Here is a 25,074-nt window from a genome sequence, read left to right on the forward strand (position 1 = left end):
AAGGAAAGCAAGTGTGTGTGGAATGCAGAGCTGTGACAGGAAGGGAAAAACCCTGTGTGTCACTTGGAGATTTGTTATTATTTACTGACCATAAATCCCCAGTAGTCCCAGTCACTCACAGTCTCTGATTAGAAGAACTTGTAGGGGAGAGTAGGGATGGGATTAAGGCAGGTCTGACACTTCAGGCACTATGTACCTGGACAAGGAGCAAGCACACAAGGGACATCAGCACACTCCACACTAATGGACAATATATAGCAATGTGAAGATGTATAAAGCAGTAGCTGCTAAACCAGTGGTAGGAATTACAGCGTGTATAACACATATTCTGGGATCAGGAATTATAGGTGTCCCAAATTTCTCCCTCACCCCTTCACTCTGCTCTGCTCTCTCAAAAACCAGCTAGGCATGCAGGTATGAGAGCATAAACATTGTGATGGAAAAATCAGATGAAGGCATTGTCATTCAATTAAGCGATCATCTTTTTGTCTGTGTGTGACTGCACCCTCCAGATGGTGCACACGCAGCCCCACTATCATCCCGGGAGAGCTCAAACAAGAGTAGAACCAGTGAGATAACTACCAGCCTGGTTGTTAGCAAAACAGTCGCCCAGATGGATTAAGCCAGTCAGCTATCCAGTTTTTACCCTGTCCTACCACCCAGTGAAGCAACAGAGAGGGGAATTAAACACAGGAGACTCTAATCTCTCTAGAACCATACTTTATTGACTGTAAGATTATAGATGTGTAATATGTCTAAACAAATATAGAGATTATAAAACATCTACTGACTCAGGTATCGCCTCCTCTATAGATGTTCTGATATTAAATCTATTAATGCTATGTATACAAGCATGTTCTGATGAGACAAAAACAAATTATTTAATGTTTGAATGTGGATCACAACAGATGTAATGTAATCTGTCTCCAAAAATAGGCACAAACAAACTAATGGCTGTTATAATAAGTAGACTACACTGCTTGGTGATGCACAAAAGGAGAGCTTTAATGGGTAGAGGAAGGTTGCAGAAAAGGCCAGAATGAAGGGTTTCTTGAGGAGATGAGGAAAGCAAGGCAATGGCTAGGCAAGGAAGCAATGACACCATGAATTCCTGAACAGAATGACTTCATACTAATATCATCATCATAACATCTCAGTGCCAGCAGAACATTTATGTACATTTAAGTATTTATGCTTCACATTAAATTCAGGAGTGCAATTTAATTTCAGCACGCACGCATGCTGAATTCGTATGATTTGCATGCAGAATAGTACCCTCTGCTGAAAATATTTAGAAGAACGTTGACTGATTGAAAACGGAAGTCAAGGTTGAATACACCTCACGATTTGTGTATCTTGACGTTTCTTGTGTTTTATTGATTAGACCTTGGATGCTTCCTGTCAGATCCGCACTCTGGAGCAGTATTACATTTTAAAATAACAGCACAACAAGACCCACCATTTGTCTTTGTACCCACAACTCTTCTAACCGCCTTTCCTCCCCATCTCCGTCTCTCACCTCCCCCAGGTCGAACTGGCTGAAGCCGTGCTGTGGGCGAAGGGCAGCGCTGTGGCAGGTCTGTCTGCTGTCAGCGGGCTTCAACTGTTTCCTGGTGGCCTGTGTCATTCTGGTCGTGCTGCTGCTGACACTGGAGTTGCTCATAGACACCAAGCTGTTGCAGTGTGAGTGGTAGAAACCAAGTCAGCGTGACTTCACCTGAGATTTTCAATATAATAAGGATGTGGTTTTGAGGGCATTGCAGTGGGGAGGTGGTTTGTTACACTCATTGTTTATAGTCCTGGCTTGCAATAGCATTTTTGGAGAGGGGAAAAAAGTTGACTGCTCAGCACAATTGTTCATTAATTGTTATACAATTATACAATCTATGCATTGACCCAATGCCTTGGGTCAATGCATAGATTCGAGACCTATGACAAAGGAGTAAGAACTTAATTAGCACAAAAACTAAGCTGCAGATAGATCATGCACTCATCTTGTTAGACTGATCTGCAGTTTGGATGGAAGGGTACCTGGCAGAAGGGTTAAAGGTGTCAGAAATGTATAAAGCAAAGAATGAAAAACAAAAAAATATAAAACCATTTTCTCACAGTGTGACAAAACTCTGGTGTGGAAATAGAAATTTCATATGTGAAGCTGTTTCTTTGATTAAGGATAGGCACTATTTATCTACACCTAGCAATATAAGGCTGGCAGCAGCTGTTACCAATGTACTGTAAACGAGCAGCCAACAGTCTACCTTTTCTGGCGAGCTGCCTTTATTATATCACAGCCAATGGTAACATTAACAGTGTTAGTTTGAATATGTGCACCGAAGCACACCCTTACTATATTATGCTATACTGTACTATATATACAATACTATACTTACTAGAGCTAGACCAATAAATTAACCAGGCCAATATATCAGCCAATATTAGCTTTTTGCAGATACATAAATAATGGCATATATAGTCAGCCAATAAATAACCAAAAACAAATTTGTGTTTTAAGTATAGTAATTTAGAAAATGTCTCCATTACATAGTTTGTCTACCAAAATAACTTAAAAGTTAACTGCAAAATGTCACATTGTGGTCACATTTCTATTCAAATTTAAAGGATCCTCATCAAATATGTTTTTGCGTTTGTTAAAAAAAAAAAAGTACATGTATGTGAGACGGTGTAGTCCCTCATTCGTCCAAGAGTGTTCTGTCGTAGAAAAGGTTTCAGTCGTAGTCATCTGGACACTGTTTTCAGAATCAAGACGTTTCGGCTCCCATTCGGGAGTCATTCTCAATTCTCAATTGTCAATTGAGAATGACTCCCACATACATACATGTATGTGAGCATGTACAGAAGGCCTGTAAATACTAAATGCTAACCTGGTCTTATACATCTACTGTATAATGAGTCTGTGTTACTGAAGATCTATCCTGGCACCTGAGGCTCTGATCAATCATGGTCTGGCAAATATAATCCTCCCATTACCATAGCTTTCCACAGTTAACACAAAAATGTCAGGTGGTCGAAATACTACTGTATCACCTTCATCTGCATTATCTGGCATGGTGCAGACATCCTCATTTATCAGAAGTGGCTGAGTGAAGAACACACACGGCAGAAATGTCGCTCCAGCCGTATCCAAATACATTCAAGTCTTTAGTGTTCCCCGGGAACTGACTGACTGACAAGACGGGGCAGACAAAGGGAAAGTAAGACAAATGCGTGAAGAGAGATTAGCGGACAAAGAAATCAGGCAATACAGAGTTGGCTGGTGGATGAGTGTGGGGAGGACTGGAGGAAGATGAATGGACTGATAGACAGATCACTGAACACGGCAAACAAAGACAGATGGGGGGAGAGGTGGTGCGTGAAGAAAAATGCCTCAGTTGACAGCCAAGTGCAGTTTGAAGCTGTCCACAATTAGCCTGATGAATAGACAGGAAGATACAGACACATGAATGTACAGTAGGTGGTGAATTCATATTTATGATGTTGCTTCATGCCTCTGTCATGTGCATTTATGTGTGTGTGTGTGTGTGAATGTGTGTGTGTGTGCTTGAATGTGCTTATTTTTACCACTTTATTGCACTTTGTCAGTGTTTAAAAAAAATACTGCAGCATCCATCTTTCACCACTTCATGTCTCAGAAACTGTCCTTAAAAAAATAACCAGTTATTCTGTTTTATTCCTACAGTTAATAATGCATTCCAGTTTGCCAGCATCATCCACTGGATCAGCCTGACTATTCTCTCTGTGTTCTTCACTGAGGTGAGTCTCTTATTTTCCTCGATCAACACAAAAACAGTCTCACTTACAGCTGATGCAGCGGCCTGTCAATTAATGATATGTTGTTCAGTATGTGGGGCCAGTGAAGTGCACAGATTTTCATTCGAATACTAACAACACCATGAAACGCCCCATGCCCTCTCTGATAGCTTGATTAGATTCTGATTAGTAGAGGTGAACATGAGTACAGCCCCATTAATAGTGTACTTAACGGAAGCAACTATGAAATCACACAACTAAGATCTACGTTAGTGTTCTGAAAAGACTTGTGTAACTGCTGTTGTTAAAGCTGGCACAGTTGGTCCCTCTCGGGTTATTCGATTGATCCGCAGCACAAACACTTTAAAATGCAGATGCAGCTTTTCTGTGCTGCTAGTTTTAAATAATTTCAAGGCCGCAGGTGTGCTGTATTGATTACCGTTTTCTTTACAGCCAGCCACATTTGCCTTAGTTGCCTACACTTGACCATCCCACTGCTAACTTTTGTGTAACTGGAGTTTTACTTACCAATAAAAGTGATACACTGATGAAGTAGAAACTGCAGGGAGGCTGCTTTTGGCTCCAGTGCAACCTTGAATATCTAAAATGAGGATGGGGGCTTGGGGATGGCAGAAGAGGAACAGAGACAAAGGGAGAGTTGTTTGCCCTCTGCAACCCTTGCTGCATCAGCAAAAGAAGCTAAATGCTATCACGCCGCCTGTGATGTGTATGTATATTATGTCATTGATGAATTACCAGTGGACGGATGAAAGAAATCGCAACTGCAAATGCCATTTACTGGGAATGTCAGGTTTATTAGTGGGTATTACTACCCAGTGTGCTCTGCGTGCATCATCCAGTTTCTCCCTGTTTAGCTGTCATTGTTTTCTTCCATCTTACCATGTGTGTAACCTGCTGTCTGTCTCCATCTCTGTCCCTCTGTCTGTCTCAGACGGTGTTCAGGATCGTGGTGTTGGGCATATGGGATTACATAGAGAACAAAGTAGAGGTAAGCTCCCATGGGTCCCATTAGTCCTGCTACTCGGGGCCCCTTTCACTGCAGTGTCATTCCCTCAATGTCATACCACTCTGGAAGCTACAGATATAACTGTAACTGTGTGTGTGTGTGTGTGTATGTATGTGTGTGTTTGTGTGTGTGTATATTCTCAGGTGTTTGATGGAGCTGTCATCGTCCTCTCACTGGCCCCCATGGTGGCCTCCACAGTGGCCAACGGCCCCAGCAGCCCCTGGGACGCTATCGGTCTCATCATCACACTGCGCATCTGGAGGGTCAAGAGGATCATTGATGGTGAGGCTGGGAGGGGCTCGGGGCTGATGTCCCCTGCGTCCTGTCCTTTACTGTCAGGTCACAGAGATAGATACTGCAGTGTGCTCTATGCAATATCAGCTACACAACCTTGAGGTTGTTTGCTCAATTATTTTTTCCTCCTTTTTCATTATTTTACACCAGGAACGATGGTAGCACATCATTTGTTATAATGAACATGTAGTTTTGAAGCTCACACATCAGCTGCTACATGCTAATTATTTTATCATATAGGTGCAGAGCATGTTATTTATTGGAAAGAATGCTTTTTTTAAACTATGTTGCTCCCCCTTGTGGTTTTTGAATATAGTACAGTACGTGTTCAAAGAGATGATTGGTGAGTGTGAGCAAAGAACTTTGTTGTCACCTCTTGCACTAACTGCTCAAAGAGGTAGTTTTTTAACACATTCAGATATAACACAATCCAATACAACACCACCAAAACTAATGTCTAAAAGCTTACCGTGAAATGAACACCTTTTCTGACACAACCTCAACAAACATGACTGAAGCCTCATCAACCCATCGTTTGCAAGGCCATTGTGTTGTTATTTTGTCCACCTTGTGTAGAGTACGCTGGTAGTGGTCACTTATCATGTGCCAGTGAATGTGGAGAACATGCAGGCTTTAATTTCAAGAAAACAGTGGTTGACTTTATATCTACAAGATCCACATTGGGAGGGGGAATGAATGAATGAAGTCAATGTAGTGTTTTGTTGAAATTAAAATTGACAGACACAAGATTAAATGCTTCTTTTGTAGGAAAACTGACTATAATATCCCCTATTGTTTTAGCCTATGTGCTGCAAGTGAAGGTGGAGATGGAGCTGGAGATCCAGCAGTATGAGAAGGCCAAGGCAGTGAGGGAGGAACAGCTTGACCGGCTCACCCAGATCTGCCAGGAACAGGCAGTATGTCCTCTTATCTGTCTCATATCTCTTGCCTTCTTACAGTCTACAATTTATAGCTGCACATAACCAGCAGGGGGCAGCAAAGTGCTATGCAAGGAAAAAAATGTAATCTACTCAAAAAGGCATTTATCCCATTTTATCACTAGATAATAAGTTTTACAGAAGTCTTGTGGATATCAGATAGCCAGCACTGTGCATTATCGCAAAGCAATCTTTTGCCTACTTCACAATTTAATAATGGTAGTTCAATTATTGTTTTTAAGTCATATTACTCAGCTGAAGAATAAGTTTAACTTTATAAGTGTAACTGTGAGTGCATCCACTGAGTGCTCTATATTTCTCAGATGTCGACCCAGAAGGGAAGAGTGTCTACTGTATGTCTGAGAGTTATACTGTAACTATTAGAGAGACTGGAAATGTGCAGTTTGGCACCTGCATACTGTACTGTGTATACAATGGTTAACTGTGATGTAAGCAATGCAGCAATGTAATAAAACACATGGCATGACATGCAAATAAAATGCCTGGACCTAAGTGGATGGAATATTAGCAAGTCGAATATACAAAATGTTGTTAAACAGTCTTAAAAAATTCTGTGTGTATTTACTTTGAATGTCTAAAGTTCTCACATTTGTCCCTCTTTCCTTTCAGTTTGAAATCAGGCAGCTGAGGGCCCACCTGGCCCAGCAGGACCTGGATCTGGTAGCAGAGCGTGAAGCAGCCATGCAGATCCACCATATGTGGGGTAAACAGAGCAGCAGTTTCCAGGAGGTGGACGGACTGGCCCCTGGGGCCTCCGAGCATCACAGGCCAGCTAAAGCTAGAGAGCCCAGGGGTACTGCAGGTAACCGCCTGGAACACCCAACTCCATTGTATTACAGGCTATCAAACACCTCTGCGCATCAGGGGGAATCCAGACTGTGCTTTCTACGGTACATCGTGTCCACACAAAGTAGTTGGTTGAATGCAGAGACGTCCTCAGTGCCTTGAGCCTTTCTAGGCAAGACATGGCCAAAATGATTGAGACATAGGCTCATATTGGAAGGTTGCAGGTTTAAATTCTTTGGGCTTGTTGAAGATTAAATGAGAAATCTTTCCTCTTCCTAAGCAGCAACACTGATCTGTCAGAAATAACACAATACTTATAATGTTTCAAAAGAATGTAACAGACCTTTATGGCTATTAAAAGTGACAAGCACAACATATCACTGCAACCTAGACACATCTGCAAATAGTAAACAACCCCTCGCTCTGAAGCTCCATGTTGGAGGGTGGGACAGCGTATTAATAGTGAACATCACCCACCGACACAGTGTTGGTGTCCTTTTCTCAGAAACATTCGTCTCACAGTTCACATCAAAATTCTGGTGCCACATCCAGATGGACTATAAACCTTTCACACAGTGACAGGTCATAACTTAGAGGGCTTAAAGCAACAAAGCGCTGTCAGGGCTCAAAACACTGAGGCTTTTCCTTTATCAAAGCTATAAATCATAGTGCGACCTGCCATACATCTGAGCTACGGTGTTTCTAGTCAGACATCCCTTTAACTGGGGCTGCTCCTCATATACTCACGTTGTATTGATCATCTGGAGATGGTGCCTGTCACAATTAAGGCTTAACAATGAGTGGCCCCTCTTGAGACATTCATAAAATGAATATGTGAAACCCAAACATAAATGAATATAAGCCATCCAACAGTCCTGTGGAACCTTGAGTAGAACTTAAGAGAAATACTTGGACTGACTTAGGATGTGTGAACCACATCCACACCAAGTGTTCATTCAGGTAGTGCTAAAACAATTTGTTGATTGATTTATTAGTAGATCAACAAAAAAAGTTATTTATCAAGCAAAAATGGAAAACATTTACTAATTTCACCTTCTGTAATATGAAGATTTTGTACTTTTCTTATATGATTGTAAATGAATACCTTTGGGTTTTGGACTGTTGGTTGGACAAAACAAGCAATTTAAAGACATAATCTTGGGCTCTGGAAACGTGATTTATTTTGGCATTTTTCACTAATGTTTAATATTTTATAGATAAAATGAATAACTAAAAAATTAAAATAATAATTAGTTGCATCCCTATATTTAGCTACCGTGGGCTTTCTGGGTAACTCTTTACTTTAAGTCCCCCTATTTAGCATTTATGATCAGTATACAAACATGTAATAAATGGTTTAATACCAATGTAGTTGTGAGCCGATATACGGACAGTTTAAGTGTTTATTATTATTATTATAATATAATCATTATTTTATATTATTACAACTCTGTTTTACTATATTATCTATTCAGTATCTGTTTATACATCAGCACTTATGGGTGCCCACAGGAGGAGTTATAATTACATATCTGCTTACAATTACATTATGTGTTATAAAGCTGTTTATTAAATAAATGCTAAAGGGCTACAAGTAGTGTGTTAAAGTGTTACAGCTTTCTATTATCTAATTATTATAAGTTGTATTGATTTTTAATAATTCGAAAAGTTACTGTTCACACGTTGGACTATGAAACTAGTCTGGTCTCTCAAGTTGATTTAAGTGGCCATTTTGACCTTCTTTAGATCACCATGGTCAAGATGACATGAACAACTACATCAGCCAGTACTACAGTGAACCAAGCAGTGGTGAGCATCATCAAGATCCTGCTTCACTCTTTTCTACAATCCACGTAGCACCACAATATTTCAAGGCCCTGTACATTGTGTGTCGTTCTTGTAGATATGGGGATCCCAGACCCTGCACGTGTCATCACCACAGCAGCCATAGACGTCCACCTGCCTAACAACCCCAGCCAGCTTCCCTCCTCTTTGGTGAGTGCTGACGCAGTGACGTCCAGCCGTTTGCAACGCACCGGCAGCTCAGTCAGCGAAGCCTCCACCACCACAGTGTCCCGCACCAGCTTCAGCGCCCGCCACAGCATCAGCAGCCACACGCTTGGCTCCACCACGGACTGCAGCTCCACGGTGCGCGAGGCCTCCACCTCCACAGATTTCAGCGACCAACGCTGCTACCCTCCACCCTACAGCAGCCCTCTAGCCCTGGGCACTCAGCCAAGAGGGAGTCCCAGCGCTGTGGTGCAGGAGCTGCTCTCCTCTCTGACCGAGGACTCCTGTCTCGCCCAGAAGGGCCTGGACCCTGTCAACCTTAAACCGCCCAGCCCAGCAGGTTCCACCAAAACCAGCCCTGAGCTGGAGCACAGGGTCAACATCTACAACAAGAGGAACCAGGAGAGCAGAGTGGGGCTGCACTCCAAGCCTCTCATCCATCTGCAGGGCAACGAGCCTCTTCTAGAGGAGAAGTACAGGATGATGGAGCCAGTAGACGCCCCAGTCAACCGTCTGTCAGAGACATAAGACTCTGCCTGACACGTAGAACTTCACAGGACTCGCTCTTCAGATCAACCGCAAAAATTAACGCTCTACTAAACAACGGTGTTGTTGGGAGTCACTGGCACATAAACTGTATGTCTGTCATCCTCTTTGTACTGTTGGGACTGTGGGGATGAACTTGGAACATGGAAGACTGGAAGAGGCAGACTTGTTATCAGGCACCATTTATCAGGAATTGACACTCACAAAAACACTTTTTGACTTTTATGAAAAATTTTAACAAAAGAAACCAGCAACAGGGCTCGAGCCCAAACTTTTCAAACAACTGGTCTGCGCAGAAAAATTTGGCTTTTGATATGTTAAGTTGTGGTTTGATCTCTAGGAAGTGAAAACAGTGAGGGGATGGTGCTGAGGGCTTAGTTCCTCTGATACACTTTGTAGGAATTGGAGATGCTGGACTGATCAGATCATGTATTGGTGGGCCACCAACTGTGAATCACAAGTGCAAGCTACACGGCATGGATTTATGACAAGTGCAGGTCTATCAGCTGTTTTAGTCAGTCTAGTGTCTCCAAACTCACAAAGAACAGTCCTCTTTGATGGGACTGCTGCAGGGTACACTGGATCAGTCTAATCTCTTTCTAATCTTTGTCTTTCTATATTAGCAATGTTAACATTTTTATCTAAATTCTATGAGTGGAAAGAGTGTGGCAAACTTTTGACTGGTGGATGATTCAAGTGATTCACAGAGTTTTTATCCAGGTGCCATGACTGGAATCTGACCAAACCCAGCTGAGTCAGTGTTTACTGAGATTTTGCAAACTACAGCATGTCCCTAATGCACCGAATTAATTGAAAATCTACCTGCACATGATAGATTTGATATCATTCAGGTGTAAAATATTACCTTCTTATGATTTTAATGTTTGGAAGCTGTGTAAATATTTCAGGATAGGTTTGATCATCATATCACAGCCAAAAATAGTGAGGGAATTTAAGTAGAGCTACAATTAAAGTGTCAAAAAGAAAATTATAGCATGAACCTTCAAGATTTGCCTCTTAAATATCGAAACTAACCCTGTTTATTGTACTGTCAACAGGCATTTTCTATCTCCACCAATAAAGGAAAAACATGGCAAAATGAAACGACTAGTTATTAGTTGTCAGTTTAATACATTATTTTTCAAGAGCATCTCAGCAAGTACGAATCCTCTAGGTTAGCATGAAGAGCTACATCTTGCAGAGTCAGAGGTCTAGAGACAAGTCAAGCATTCCCAAAGATGCCTTTTACTGTACCAGATTACAAATTAAATACATATTACACCCAGTACTACTGGAGACATTAAACACCCCCCAATAAGTACAACCTTATTTCATTGATATTTAATGCTTGTATAGTATGTAAAAACAGTATTTATGTCTAGTTTGAGAGTGTTCTTCTGTTTCCAGTCAGAGAGAGATGTTGATGATGAAAATTATTTCTGCAAGCAAACACTCACAGCTTCAGAAATGTGTTAAGGCATTGGCTATGGGTTCCTGTGGTCGCTCTCTGAATTCTTCTTACTGTGGGTTCCAGCTGTGGTTGGAAGTTTGGTGGGACTTTGTTTCTCCTCACTTGCCCAGTGCTTCAGTCAACTCAGGAACAGCCTGAAGAGAAAACAGCGCAGAGACTTAAATATAATATTCTACCAACATTTTACACAGGCACTATGGTAGGACCAAAAGCAGTGAATATTTTCTGCAGGAGTTTGTTGCTTGAACTTAAACTACATGTTTGTAATTGATCCTGTGTACTTTTAAATGAATCACTTGTTAACTAAACTTAAATACACTGTGGATTTTTTTTTTCAAACTACCAGATTATTCAAAATGTCTCTCCTTGTGAGTCGAGCAACTTCAGAACTGAATCATCACCGTCTGAGTTGGTCCGAGGTATCAATTGTCCATTTGGGGAAAAAGTAGAGAGCCCATCCATTTTAATCAGCTATCTGAGGAGTGATCACATGTAAGGTGATCTCACCCAGTAGGTCACAACCCTACTGCCACAAGCTATTATTACTAATCACTTCTACAGAGTTTGTCAGGACACCTGGGCTGCTCATGCACTACCGAGGGGCTAAATAAAACATGACCAACAGGACACACATGAAAATATAACCTACTAGCTTTTCACTAGCAGTACTGCACTCCAGTGTTAGTCATGCCAACACTCCTGGCTCACTATCTCGAAGTACCAACTAGATACAAGAAAGCAACTAAGCGTGTAAAAGGCCTGGCAAGTGGAAGCTGAATACAAAACCGAAGCCACAAGTAACTAGTGATCACTTTTTTATATCTCCTGAAACGCTAATATGTTTGTCTCTTAACAGCAAGCTCAACCACATCTCTCCTCTGATTAATTCAAGAACTTAATAATTCAACAGATGCACATTTCCATTAGGTGGAATAAGGCATCGTGCAAAATTTATCAGTGAGAAGGCAAATGTTATATTCTGACTGTCACTCTGGACTCTTAGCTATGAAAACATACAGAGTTAGTCTAGGCAGAAGGTGCATGAGTGGTGTTTTTGTCTCACTGCTTGGTTGTTTCCTAATGTAAGATCAGATTGACATTACTGCAGCTATATCTATCCCAGACACTTACCTTGAAAAGATCAGCGACCAAGCCGTAGTCAGCCACCTGGAAAATAGGAGCCTCTGGGTCCTTGTTGATAGCAACAATTGTCTGAATAAAAAAAGAACATATTTAAGCACGTGTACACAACAACATAATGAACAAACTGCCTGAAATGTTACCTGCCTATGTCTCCTGCTCAGCCAAAAGCACAGAAACAATGATCATCCAATTAATAAAAATAGAATTTGGACTTAAATACAGAATTTCACAGAAATGTGATATTTTACGGCAACAGACTAACATTTCGTTCTTAATTGTAAACAATACATAAAGATACAAACATCATGGCAAAGGGTGTGACAACCAGAATTATGTTTGTGTGTGTGATGTGCGCACGCAGACACTGGTATGCAACTTCACATTTTTAATTCATGTTGTACTAATTCCTTTGTAGCAAGGTAACAGCTGTTTTACAAATTCTGCCACATGTCTGTGACCAAACTCAAGAGAGCTAAGGCTACTTGATATCATCAGTTTTCATAAAATCTACATTGCAAGTGAAACATTTTGTTTAGTTTAATATATGGGAAAAAAACAGGTAAGAGAAAATGCATAGAAAAGGATAAGAAAATGGTAAGAAAGGGGAGGTTGGGAAAATCCTTTCATGTGGCTCCAGTGACTTTACCTTGCTATCTTTCATTCCAGCCAGGTGTTGAATAGCTCCAGAGATACCAACAGCAATGTACAACTCCTGTGGACATGAACAGAAGATAACCAGACAAGTGTTACTTGCTTGTAGACATGAAGTGTAATCTCAGGCCTTTGGAAAAGGTACACCTCAGAACTACGGCACAGCAGAGCTGACTGATGATATAATGGCCACGGGTGTCTAATCTATCAGACGGTGCTGGGGCCAGTGTACAAAGGGTCAGCTGTCTACACATCTCCCCAAACCCGCTGGGGAAATCCTCTCTGCCTCTCAGTTTAATGCACTGCCATATGAATATTTCAGTGCTTATTTAATGTTGCAGCTGAAGTCTCAAAGGAGCAGAACATCAATGTGTGAACACAATAGTGTCTCATAACTGCAGAAAATACATTAAGCAACATTTTCCACTAACTAGACAATGGCAACAGAATCTGCAGGTTTCCATTCTTACATTATCAGTTTATAAAGCGTAACTTGTTCCCATGAGATTATGAAAACTTATAAGGACGGTCCAAGCAAGGTACTTTTGGCCATTGCAACTGAATCTTGATTTTTTAAACTAAGATCCTACATCACCTTACATTCATTTTAACACCATCCCTGGATCAATTAAATCAATACATACATCTCTGGATGGTGGAAAGCATGTTATTATGATAACTGACCGGCATTTTACAAGTACACTCATTTTACAACTTAACACACTCTATTCAGATACTAACCACTGACTCAGATGTTTACACTAAATTTTGTGACGATAAATTGTACTTTAATCAGCAGAAAACAGATTCTCGTACATGCATACATCATGTAAATACATTGTGAATCTTTCATTTTACTGAATACACTAAACATTTTTAGATAGGTAGGGTGAAGAAACAAACCAGGTTTATATTATATTTAAATCAACTTAGCCAAATTCAACAAGCTTGTCATAACATGTGGAAAATCTAATTTGGACAGTCTGGCCTGGCCTGAGGCTCTGACCAGACATCCACTGCACTCTGCTTTAATGGATCAGCTAAATCACTTAGGTAACTAAATGTGCCATCAAGTACATTTTGCAGGGCCTAATGTGTGGATAATCGCAGCTGGGGTAACCCGGCTGAATCACTTAATGGGAAGTTAACCTTTTTAAAAGAGCAGCCACCCTGACCATACTGAATTGCAGGCTTGCTGTGTAAAGGCAAATTTGTCCACTCTGACACAGTAACTGAGTTCAAGTGTTCCCTGACTTGAAACCTGTTTTTGAATGTGAATGTTCACATTTTGCCATTTGAAAATGTTCCATTTGTTATTTTCTTGATTTACTGGGCAAGATGAATTAAATCCAAATAACCACTTCAGAAAAGAAATAACTTACTGGTGCTACAATCTTGCCTGTCTGTCCAACCTGCATGTCATTAGGGACATACCCAGCATCCACTGCAGCTCTGGATGCACCAACTGGAAAAAGATTATTATTATTATTGTTATAATTTAAACTCTACCTTAGTAAAAATGAAGTGCCCAAGTAATTAATAACAAAAATTATAATCCTATTCTACCTGCAGCATTCAGCTTGTCAGCAAGGTCATAAAGTAGCTTGAAGTTATCTCCACTCTTCAAGCCCCTTCCTAGGAGAAGAAAACACCATTAGTCTATTTTGTGAAAAAACTCAAATTTGAAAAAGCAAACATGCTACTGAATTCTCTACAAAACCCCAACAACTACTACAAACACAGAAAGTGGCTTTGCAATTGAATGGTGACATTGCTTTGGCCATCATTTGTATTTCAGAACACAAAAAGATTTCACACCTCCTGACACCACAACTTTAGCACTGGTCAGCTCTGGACGGTTGCTCTTTGTCAGACTCTGTTCCAGCCACTCAGAAACTCCAGTGGGAGAAGAAGCAGCAACTGCAGTCAACAGATGAGAGGATCACAAATGACAAGGAAGAACCTTGTATTAAAGATACACTGGTAATGATAAACAAATAAACATTTGTAGAGGAATACTGTATGATTTTTTCTGTATCTGTATTATAAAAACAACATCAAAAGTGGTTAATCAATTACCTCACAAAGAAACCCACAACAATACTTTAACATCCATTATATCAAATCACATCTTAACATGCACTGTATCAGAGCTCTCTGGATGAATCTGGGAGCTACTGTACCATTTTCTGAAGTACCACTTCCTCCCTCTGTTGGAGCTGCCTCAAAGGATGTCCCTCTGACCGTGAAGACCTTGATCGCCTCATTACATTTCACAGTACTGAGAGCATTTCCTATGTAATCAAAATATTAACATGCAATATTAAATATTTGAAAAGCAGAAAGAACCTGCCAAAACTGAGTAGTGTATAAGTTACATCTGTGTCATACCAAGGCTGTATCAAATCCAGTTAACATGATTTAACACTTCTTCTGAAGCATTTTATGAGAATATTTAAAAAAAAAATAAATAAATAAATAAAATAAATCATGTAACTTCTTTACTATAATAACAGGGCTTACCAGCATAAATAGTTCTGACAAAAGTGTCTGGAGACTTGATCTCAATAATATCTGAAACTGGAGCAACATCCAACTTGGCAGCCACTCTGGGAAGCAGGTTCTGCAGAACAAAATGGTGGTGAGTAAGCAGGGAAATAATCACTGATCAAACTTGTTGAAGAATGAAGAGGAGAAAGAGGGACTACTTGTACTTAACAGTAGCAATACCACAGCGTAAAAATACTCTGTTACAAGTAAAAGTTCTGCATTAAACATTTTACTTACTTTACAAAAGTATTAGCATCAAAATATACTTAAAGTACCAAATTGCTGGGTAGCTTGGGAAATTTTATCTTAATCTATAATATTACATAATAATTTATTTGTTTATTATATTTTGTATTATTAATCTGCCAAGTAACTAGTAACTAAAGTTATCAAATAAATGTAGTGAAGTAGAAGTATAAAGTAGCAGAAAATGAAAATATTCAAGTAAAGTACCTCAAAATTGTACTTAAGTACAGTAAATGTACTTAGTTACTTTCCTACTTTACCTATTATACAGGTATCGCTCTTGTCCATGACTTACCTTTCCGAAGGCAGATGCACCAGCACAGATGTGGGTGAAATTGAATTGCTTTTGTGTTTCCAGGATAAGTGGAGTCAACTCCTCTGAAGAAAGAAAATAGAATGAGAAAGCCGAAACAAAATCAAGTAGGTCTGCCTGTGACTGCAGCAGTGCCAGTTCTAGCCAGCGTAAACATATGAGCAGGGAAATCAAATGAAAAACAATCTCCCTTCCCTCAGTTACTACTGCCAAGCTGCCCTTGCCTTGAGCAAGTCAAGCATTACATCATCCAGCTGTGAATATGAGCGAAGTTTCCTTTGCGTTACATACCTGGTAGGAAACCTTTGTAAGAATCCTGTTGGGCAACCAGAATCTTCTTCACACCTGGTACTTTGCTGATTTGCTCCACAACCTGAGAAGACAGAAAACTATCTGATGTATCTTGATTTCCTGGTGACCTTTTATATTGCCTTCTTGTCTCCGCAATATGCTACACTCTTAACTAGGGCTGCAGATATGGTAAAACAATCATATTGGAATTATTTTGACATATTACGATTGCTATCGTAATATGTCAAAATAATGATCTGGAATGATCTATTTTGCATCACAATTTTCATTTTCACTGAAAAAACTATTAAAATCATGATGATGTGACATTTGTTCGGGTCTGTACCAAACAAACATGTTTTCTTACATCTGGAGAACAAGATTTGTAGGCTAGGGCATCTCTGCAGCACTACAGTACTTCATTATAATGTTGTTTTCTCCCACATTTACCCTTTATCAAAAAATTGCAGCTTCTGCAATTTGGATATTACACTTATACACATATTGCGTTTAGGATAATATTTCGATGATTTGTGCAACCCTACTCTTAACTATCCACTCTTTTTGCTTATCTGTATATTAATGCAGTATTGTCATGCCAAAATAACATCTAAATTATATCACAAATACAACACATCTGGTAATCCCTTAAGCAGATCAATCTAAAAAGCTTTGCCTACCTTTGCGCAGTCTGTTCCAGCAACCAGACAAGACACCTCTCCACCTAGCTTACTGGCGGCAGTGATGGCATTGAGTGTAATAGGGGTCAGCTTGTCATTGTTGTGCTCTGCAACCACCAAGGTGCTTTGAAACCTTTGGAGGATACCAGTCTGTTGGAGAAATTGTCAACATCTCGGTATACAACGCACTCACGCATCAGTAAAACAAAAGATCTGGTGGGGCCGCCTTTTGAATGGCCTGTCACATTTGAGATACATTATAGACACTGCTTATGACTTTCAAAGTTATTTGTATAAATAAAAAAATGGAGAAGACTAGAGCTGGGCAATGTATCAATATTTACCACTGAAAAGATGTTTTTCTTCATCTTGATAAAACATTTTGATTTATTGATAAATTAACAATACAAACTAATCACTAAATCAAAATTACTAAAGAAATTATATATATATATATATATATATATATATACACACACACACATATTTCTGGGCTGTCATTTCTGCTGGCATGCTTGATCCTTCAATTTCCCGTGTGATCAAAGATGTATAGGACATTAATTTGTTTGTAATATCACTCACCTCAAGGATTTAATTAGTTTTATTTGATTAATCAATGTTAGTCTAGGTTTTACTGATACTAATAGTTCTCATTGATTCCGAATCATTCTACATATGCAATGTCGAATAATCGGTGCACATTTTGAGTAATCTACAGTGCAACCTCTGAAACAGCTGTATCAGGCTCTGTCAAAGTAATGCAGGATAATACCAGCCTCATCTGGGTATGACTGACCACTATCAGTGTATAAAGGTCATTCATATTAAGTCAAACAAATATAGAAAACATAAAATACCAAATACTACTTATTAGCCTATTATATACTGCTACACGTCTCACAGAAGATTCAATGTTTTTGAGTACTGCTTTAGTTTCTTAACTGCTGTTTATTGTTACGAGGTTTCATAACCGCTAGGCTAGCTATGCTAACACCAGCTAGCACTAGCTCAAGAACAAATAGTTCACTTATATCCTTGCTATATCAGGATGTATATATAGAGATAGAGTTAATGTCAGAATAAGTCAACCAACGCTGGCACACGCAATTTCAAAATAGTACCACGACCTGCCAGACATGACTAAATTAGCTAACGTTAGCCATCTAGCAGCTGCTGCAAAAAAAACAACTAGTAACGTTAAGCTAACTGACATGTTTCATGTTCTTAGTGTGCTATGACAGATCAATAAAATGTCTGTTAAGTTATAACTGTCACACTCTTACCAAATGTTTCAGACTTGTTTTGTTAAAAGCTCTGTTCATCTTGGACCCTTCTGGCTGCTTGCTCCTCAGCGCTGCAGAGACAAAAACTGTGCCAAAGGTTATCTGACGTTTGCAACGAGTTCTCGCGAGATAGAAGAACGCTGACTTCCGGTCATATTGCTCTCTCTCTCGCTCGCTCTCTCGCTCCCTCTCTCTCCGACATTCAATTAGCTTGCAAAAAATCTAACAATTAAAAATATATATTTTAAAATAAACAGTAGCTTAATGCGTTATGATAATTTAAACAAATTGATACATACATACGATTCATTGAGTATTAACAGTCATAAGTTATTTAAGGCTATGAGTGAAATTTTGTTCAATTTCTCCCTCAAAGACAAGATAAAGTAGGACGACACTTGAAACTCCGCTTTAGAAAGACCAACATGTGGGCTATCTTGCTGCTCTTCAGCCTATTTTCTTAATTATAGTGGTACTGTTACAGCTACTGTCTCAAATTGTCTTTTCAATCTGTATAATTAACCCGAAAACATGACAGGCCGAAAAATATTATTACATTTCATAAATATGATTAAATATCGTTACACATATAGTCACAAATATGTGAATAAATCCAATATGTGAAAATAAAGTCCCTTGTCTTTTTGTTTTTCTGTGTAGGAATATACTTTTTTGTTGAATTTACAACCATTAGCTCAACATGTGTGGGTTGCACAGTAAAGCCCACATAACAATGTGTGCTGTAGAGTATTTAATCAAATAAAATATTTTGTGAACATTTTATTTTAAGCTATAACTTATTTCCCAATTACCTATATCGGAGGAGATATTAATACATTTGACTGAACTGCTTTAACAGCACCTTGTGTTTTCAGCGGGCTACATGTTTCTGCCTTGTAGAACGTTAATGTTCTCTGACTGACTGAGAAACAGATCCATTAGGCTTATCTGAAGATGATTTTGAACTGCAATTAAAGACCTTTTTTCAGTGTTTGGTATTATAGACTGCTTTTCCACAAAAGCTAAATTTATTGTGCTCATGCTCTCTCGCTCTCTCACTCTCTCCTTCCCTCTCTTTTACGCTAATGGATATAAATGGTTGATTCTTGTTTAAATAATAGTAAAGAAATTATGAATAGTCATCTATCGGGTGTATACATGTTTACAGTATTTATTTCTTTCCTTTCAGCTATCAATCACAAAATGTATGAAGCTCTGGTGTACGAATTTATGGATAATCCATATAACGCAAAAGAAAAATACTTTTTAAATTGTGCAGTGTATTGATCGCTCTATAGATCCAAGATCTCTATATGATATTTCATCCAGTAGAGGGCTCTCTACAGTAGGGTGAGAGTATTGAATATTAGCTAACTATTACAGTCACTTAAACAAAACAAAAACAAAACAAAAAACTGTATTTTATAATAGTTTTTACAGTAAACAATCCGACTCTTACACAACAACAATAATAATATCCGTTTAATCATTTATAAGTAGTACTAGAACTAAGGAACAAAATGATAACTACTGATATTAATTCATTTTTTAAAATTAACATTTTCAACACTGTATTTTAGAGGAAATCCAAACTATTTGATGGATTTACTACAAACAAAATCTCACAACAAAACTATAAAACACAATATCATAGTAATATAGGATGTGGATGAGCTTACCATAAACAATACGTATTATGAGCCTACAGAGAATGTGACACCAAAGGAAATAACAACAATAGCATCTAAACTCGCACTTGCTGTCACACGGTAAGTCCCTGTAGCTGCTCTGTGAGTTAACAGGGAAATTGCTTTTACTTGGGAAACAGAGATGGCCAGGCAGCGCGCTGGGACCAAAAGATAAAAAGAAATCCCTACTCTCACAGCCAGTCCAATGAGGAAAAAAGGGGAGGGGGGGTCCAGGAGGAGATGTGCATGACACCCTCTCCCCGGACCCACAGAGGTCCAGGTTTGCAGACGTCACTGGTCGAGGATCTTTGTTTTCTCTCCACCTCTCGGTGGAGGACTACGAGTTTATCATCCAGTCAGGGACGGGACGGTCTCCTCTGCCGCTCCTCTCCTCCATCTATCGGCTTGCACTGGGCTATTTCTCCTGTATGGTGGATATCCTGCTCAATGCTTCTTTCTTGGATGATATGGGGGATCATTCAAAAAGTACGTTATTCCTCTTTCTACTCTTATGTTACTATTCTGGGGTTTTATTTTGAGTTTGTAAATTTCACCAGCGTGTAGCCTCTTGAAGTTGATAAATTTCGAGGTTTGTAGATTAATATCGAAAACTGCAATTAAGCAACAGACCTGTCCCAACGACAAATCACTATAATATTCATACAATATCCTTATATACAGTAAACTTATATTGTATCTGTGGTGCTCATGAGTTTAAAGTGACCCATGCCATAGGCTGCTTGGTTATACTTTCAGCTCCTGTGGACTCATTATAATAATTCAGTAATATTCTTAGGAAAACCAACAGGTTTGTTGTGATACTGCACAACATTTTCACTCCTTGAGGTGAAGGGGTGAAAGGGGTTTAACAGGGATGTAATGGGGATTAAAAGAGCGCACACAGTGTTGCATTAATGCATCCCCCCTCCCCCCCTCATACACAGAGAAGTTGGGAATCGCAATGTGTGTGGGCTGTGGAAGTCAGATACACGACCAGTACATCCTGAGAGTGTCCCCGGACCTGGAGTGGCATGCAGCCTGCCTCAAGTGTGCAGAGTGCAGCCAGTACCTGGACGAGACCTGCACTTGCTTCGTCCGAGACGGAAAGACTTACTGTAAAAGAGATTATGCAAGGTAGGCGTTTTCAGGATTTTTTACATTCCTTAATTTTACGGGCCATGTGCTGGGAAAAGAAAAAAGAAAAGTGGTGGATATAAAGGGGGCAACTGAGACGAGATAAAATAACATTCACATAATGATAGTCCATTTCGATGGCAAATGTGCAGGGTGTGTAAATAAAAGTGCGCAAAAGTGTGCATCATGAACTGAATTCAGATTTGTGTTGCAGGCATTCAGTTTCTATATTATTTAACTGCGATCATTATATCAGCTCACAGCTTTTTTTTGTGCTTCTTTTGATTGGAACATGAACTGAGAGCAACATCAGATTCGTTTAATTCAAGAACTCATAGGGCCACTGCATGAGACCAATACGTCTCCGTGCTCCTTTTCAGGTTATTTGGCATCAAATGTGCAAAGTGTAACATGGGCTTCTGCAGCAGCGACCTGGTGATGAGAGCTCGGGACAACGTGTATCACATGGAGTGTTTTCGGTGCTCGGTTTGCAGCCGACACCTCTTGCCGGGGGACGAGTTCTCTCTGCGGGACGACGAGCTTCTGTGTCGGGCGGATCACGGCTTGCTGGTGGAGCGGGCCTCTGCCGGGAGCCCGCTCAGCCCGGGGAACATTCATACCAGACCGCTGCACATCTCAGGTAGGCTACAAACTGGTTTATTATGAAGCTGGACTTAAACCTAACACAGTACACTAGAAACTGATCTGGATAGGCCTAAAATCGTGGATGCTATATTATTATTATATAATAATTATTGTTATTATTAGGCCATTATTGTTATTAACAAGCCTGCTTATCTTTCTTGCAAAAGTTTTGTTTTTCTTAGGCTAAATTTGAACAAAGTCGACAATTTAATTTTGTGTGCATACAGGCCTACTCTGAAAATGATTTTCGGGGCAAGGCTTGAGGCGTGTCAATATAATTCACAATTTTATTCTCTAACAGGCTTAGGCTGCATGTACTGTAGGACAGTTTTAAACCTAATATGTCTCTGGCACCATATGAGTGCAGTGACCTTATACTATTTGATATTTCTATAGTTTAATATGTTCATAAACTGCAGAATATTTGTTGGATATTTGTAACTTTAATTTCTTAATTTAAGTTTACTATAATTCTTACAGACATAAAACATTAATTTGCTTATTTAGAATAATTGATCTGAGTTTCTAAATTGTTTTTTTTCTTCCTCTCCTCAGACACGGTTTCGGTCCGGCATCCTTCTCATCACCGGAACCACGTCCACAAGCAGTCCGAGAAGACCACCCGGGTCCGTACGGTGCTGAACGAGAAGCAGCTCCACACCCTGCGGACCTGCTACAACGCGAACCCGCGACCGGATGCTCTGATGAAGGAGCAGCTGGTGGAGATGACCGGCCTGAGCCCCAGGGTGATCCGCGTCTGGTTTCAGAACAAGCGCTGCAAAGACAAGAAGAAGTCCATCCTGATGAAGCAGATACAACAACAACACAACGACAAAACCGTGAGTTAATTATGTTTTTACTGTCATAGTATGCTATAACTTTAAAAAAGAATGCATTGTTACAGTATAGGGCAGGCCTGCTCGTTTCCCATTTCAAGTCCCCTGTATCTTAGGCAACACCTGCTTTCACTGTCACTCTTTCCCCGCACAACTTGTGATTCATTCCTCCTCTGGTTTGAAAAAAATATGCAAAACTCAACATCAGTCTGTGTGAATGATCATGTAACCACGTAATGTTCATGTGCAATGTTACTGCCACACATTTGCTCGATAATATAAAGAAAGAAATAGCCTGATGACGTGCTAGAGAAAAGCCATGGCAGAACGAGAAAAAACGTGAAATCAAATCAGATTGATTTAGAAATTTAAAAGGGCTGATAACATGACATAAACACCATTCAGACTGATAATTGTGAATAAAAAATACCTAAAATTATTCGTCACACAAGTCTTTAAAGAATCAGGAATAACATCAACCCTTCTGACACCACTAACAACTGCTTCTTGTGTTTTCATTTTCTCCACTTTCATTTTAAGTATACAGATGGTTTATTTTCAGAAATCAGAAAATAATTGTAAATTGAATTATTGAATTATTTTTGAATTGAAAAATAAAAGCATTTTCAGCAGAGCAGACCAAATTAAACCCACTATTGCAGCATTAAATGAGGGCTATACAGGCTCATCTAAATTTATTGTGCTTTTTCACAGATTAGTGGTTAGTTAATGATCATAAAGTTCAATATTTTCCTGCATTTTTTGTGTTTGTTGTCGCGCAAAATTAGCTGTTGGTTCCCTCATAATGACAAACAATGTCTTGATTTTTATCTATCTGTGCATCACTCATTCTCCTTGCATGGAGTCATGTGGCTTTACAGCAGAAAATCCTTATCTTCAAGTGTCTTGACCCTTTCCAGACTGCATCACTGGACAATATTTGCTCGAACTGAGTGTTTTTTGTTCCTCTTGTAGAATCTGCAGGGCCTGACAGGCACACCTCTGGTGGCAGGCAGTCCTATCCGGCACGACAACACCGTGCAAGGGAATACTGTGGAGGTGCAAACCTACCAGCCACCGTGGAAAACCCTCAGCGACTTCGCCCTGCAGAGCGACCTGGACCAGCCCGCCTTCCAACAACTGGTAGGGTTATATTAAATAAATCATATTTAAAATAAATTATAGGCTATTAAAAATAATACAAAGGGGCTGCTATGGGCTTATATTCACAGAGAGAGAAAGAAAAGGGAAAGAGAGAGAATTCTCATAAAGAATAATTCAGACACACAAATTAAGATGATAAGGAGGAAGGGGGAGGAGGAGGAGCTGCATTTAGTTAAAAAACAACACTTAGAAACAATTATTCCACCTAGTAATCACAAAGTTATCTTAAGACCTGATTCGAAATATATTCACGCCTTTTGATTTAGATTCACGTGCAAACAAGCTGTTTCTTGTTCCAAACAGTTTCTCAACCTTGTGTCGGCCCCCACTTGGAGTCACTTGATATGTTGATGGGGCCTTGTGAGATTTACAAGACTGATAAAGTGATGTGTTTTCATATGTTTTTTATAGATAGGCCAACTAAAAATTAACTAGCCTATGTGATTATTTCTACATCCATTTGGAGCTCCCATATAGCTTACTCTTGAAATTACAGCATGGGCCTGGTCATTCACATGTTGACATGTCTTTAACTGGAGGTTCATGAGAAGATTGGCTCCAGCAGAGATAGACAAGCTGTTAAAAAAAACAACATACATTTAAAAAAATATTTCTTGTTTGTTTTTCTGACTCCCTCTGTTTCTTCATGCAGGTGTCTTTCTCCGAATCGGGCTCTCTGGGCAACTCCTCGGGCAGTGATGTGACCTCTCTGTCGTCGCAGTTACCGGACACACCGAACAGTATGGTGCCGAGTCCCGTGGACACGTGAAGATGCCTCGAGGTCAGCTGGAGCCCCCGAGCGCGCACCCGTGTCCTCTGCAGGGACGCGCAGAGACCTCAGTGACATTAAATCAAGAAAAACGAACAAAGAACCAGGATTATGCTCGAGGATACATTAAGGTGCTGACTGGAGGGTTGGAGGTCTGACTATTCCCTTTACATTTAGGCATTTTAGCTCACTGTCTTGCTCACGGACACCTCGGCAGGAGTCAGGGCACACCGCTGTTGATGGACGCCTTCTACCACGATGCCAATGCCTGAACTGGCCATAACGCAGTGAATATGTTATGGGATTCAAACACGTGAGCCTGTATTGAACGTCTGAACATTAATGCTTACAGTATGTTTATCAGGAACTCAGAATGATATATTACAAACTGTATAGACGTGCATGATTTGTAAGTTTCAATATCAACTCTTGTAAATGAATGAAACAGGTGAGATGTGCATTGTTCACGTTTTCTCCAGAAAATAAGTTATTATTATTTATTATGAGGACAGACATAGCCGACCTTATCAATAAAACCATAGTTCTAACTGATTATTGCATGCAAAATCCATTTGTTCGTTCCGTAAACCTTCAGACGATTTTTAACTACGGTCGGCAAAATAAATCACCTTTAAGGTCAACGGAATCTGCTGCTTCTAATGCTTGAAACTTTTTAAGTGGAGGTTAGAGCTGGAGGAGCTCCCCTGTTTACACTACAATGCAACCTGTTATAAGGGCTAATTCAGTAAAGACTCAAATAAATACATACATATACACGTTTAGGCAATTAGAAATGTAATACTTAATTGTTACAAATGTT

General features: G+C 39.7%; 3 protein-coding genes across 5 annotated transcripts in view; 2 read left to right on the forward strand and 1 right to left on the reverse strand.

Annotated features, from left to right (window-relative positions):
* Positions 1-10,494, forward strand: part of tmem266 (transmembrane protein 266) — a 31,189-nt gene extending 20,695 nt beyond the window's left edge. For both annotated transcript variants that reach the window (XM_044192051.1, XM_044192052.1), the window contains exons 4-11: positions 1,529-1,683; positions 3,698-3,771; positions 4,721-4,777; positions 4,939-5,077; positions 5,891-6,006; positions 6,658-6,850; positions 8,581-8,643; positions 8,738-10,494. In XM_044192051.1, coding sequence (XP_044047986.1) covers positions 1,529-1,683; positions 3,698-3,771; positions 4,721-4,777; positions 4,939-5,077; positions 5,891-6,006; positions 6,658-6,850; positions 8,581-8,643; positions 8,738-9,372 — 1,432 coding nt within the window. In that variant the 3' untranslated portion in view covers positions 9,373-10,494. The remainder of the gene's footprint in view (positions 1-1,528; positions 1,684-3,697; positions 3,772-4,720; positions 4,778-4,938; positions 5,078-5,890; positions 6,007-6,657; positions 6,851-8,580; positions 8,644-8,737) is intronic.
* A 4-nt stretch (positions 10,495-10,498) lies between these two features.
* etfa (electron transfer flavoprotein subunit alpha) lies at positions 10,499-18,173 on the reverse strand. Its single transcript, XM_044192053.1, has 12 exons — positions 18,019-18,173; positions 16,736-16,885; positions 16,056-16,137; positions 15,747-15,829; positions 15,179-15,278; positions 14,839-14,949; positions 14,474-14,575; positions 14,222-14,290; positions 14,038-14,120; positions 12,651-12,716; positions 11,993-12,073; positions 10,499-10,995 (listed from the first exon to the last, which is right to left on the reverse strand). Exons 1-12 carry the CDS (start codon positions 18,055-18,057, stop codon positions 10,960-10,962), a joined length of 1,002 nt encoding a protein of 333 aa, XP_044047988.1. The 5' UTR covers positions 18,058-18,173; the 3' UTR covers positions 10,499-10,959.
* A 1,634-nt stretch (positions 18,174-19,807) lies between these two features.
* Positions 19,808-24,900, forward strand: isl2a (ISL LIM homeobox 2a). Of its 2 annotated transcripts, none has more exons than XM_044192060.1 (6): positions 19,808-20,192; positions 20,651-20,840; positions 21,266-21,480; positions 22,041-22,324; positions 23,297-23,464; positions 24,138-24,900. In XM_044192060.1, exons 1-6 carry the CDS (start codon positions 20,135-20,137, stop codon positions 24,252-24,254), a joined length of 1,032 nt encoding a protein of 343 aa, XP_044047995.1. In that variant the 5' UTR covers positions 19,808-20,134; the 3' UTR covers positions 24,255-24,900. The 2 variants fall into 2 exon arrangements, with proteins under 2 accessions (XP_044047995.1, XP_044047994.1); XM_044192059.1 differs by having other exon boundaries at positions 19,821-20,192; positions 21,221-21,480.
* Positions 24,901-25,074: the final 174 nt, after the last annotated feature.

The sequence above is a fragment of the Siniperca chuatsi genome, linkage group LG4, assembly GCF_020085105.1.
Source record: "Siniperca chuatsi isolate FFG_IHB_CAS linkage group LG4, ASM2008510v1, whole genome shotgun sequence".
NCBI lineage: Eukaryota > Metazoa > Chordata > Actinopteri > Centrarchiformes > Sinipercidae > Siniperca > Siniperca chuatsi.

Coding starts and splice junctions, on each gene's coding strand:
- isl2a (XM_044192059.1), top strand. CDS start 20,135: ATGGTGGATATCCTGCTCAATGCTTCTTTCTTGGATGATATGGGGGAT. Junction 20,841..21,220: donor TGTAAAAGAGATTATGCAAG/GTAGGCGTTTTC, acceptor GCTCCTTTTCAG/GTTATTTGGCATCAAATGTG. Junction 23,465..24,137: donor AGCCCGCCTTCCAACAACTG/GTAGGGTTATAT, acceptor TTCTTCATGCAG/GTGTCTTTCTCCGAATCGGG.
- etfa (XM_044192053.1), bottom strand. CDS start 18,057: ATGAACAGAGCTTTTAACAAAACAAGTCTGAAACATTTG. Junction 14,121..14,221: donor TGACAAGCTGAATGCTGCAG/GTAGAATAGGAT, acceptor ATCTTTTTCCAG/TTGGTGCATCCAGAGCTGCA. Junction 10,996..11,992: donor TGGTCGCTGATCTTTTCAAG/GTAAGTGTCTGG, acceptor TTTTCTCTTCAG/GCTGTTCCTGAGTTGACTGA.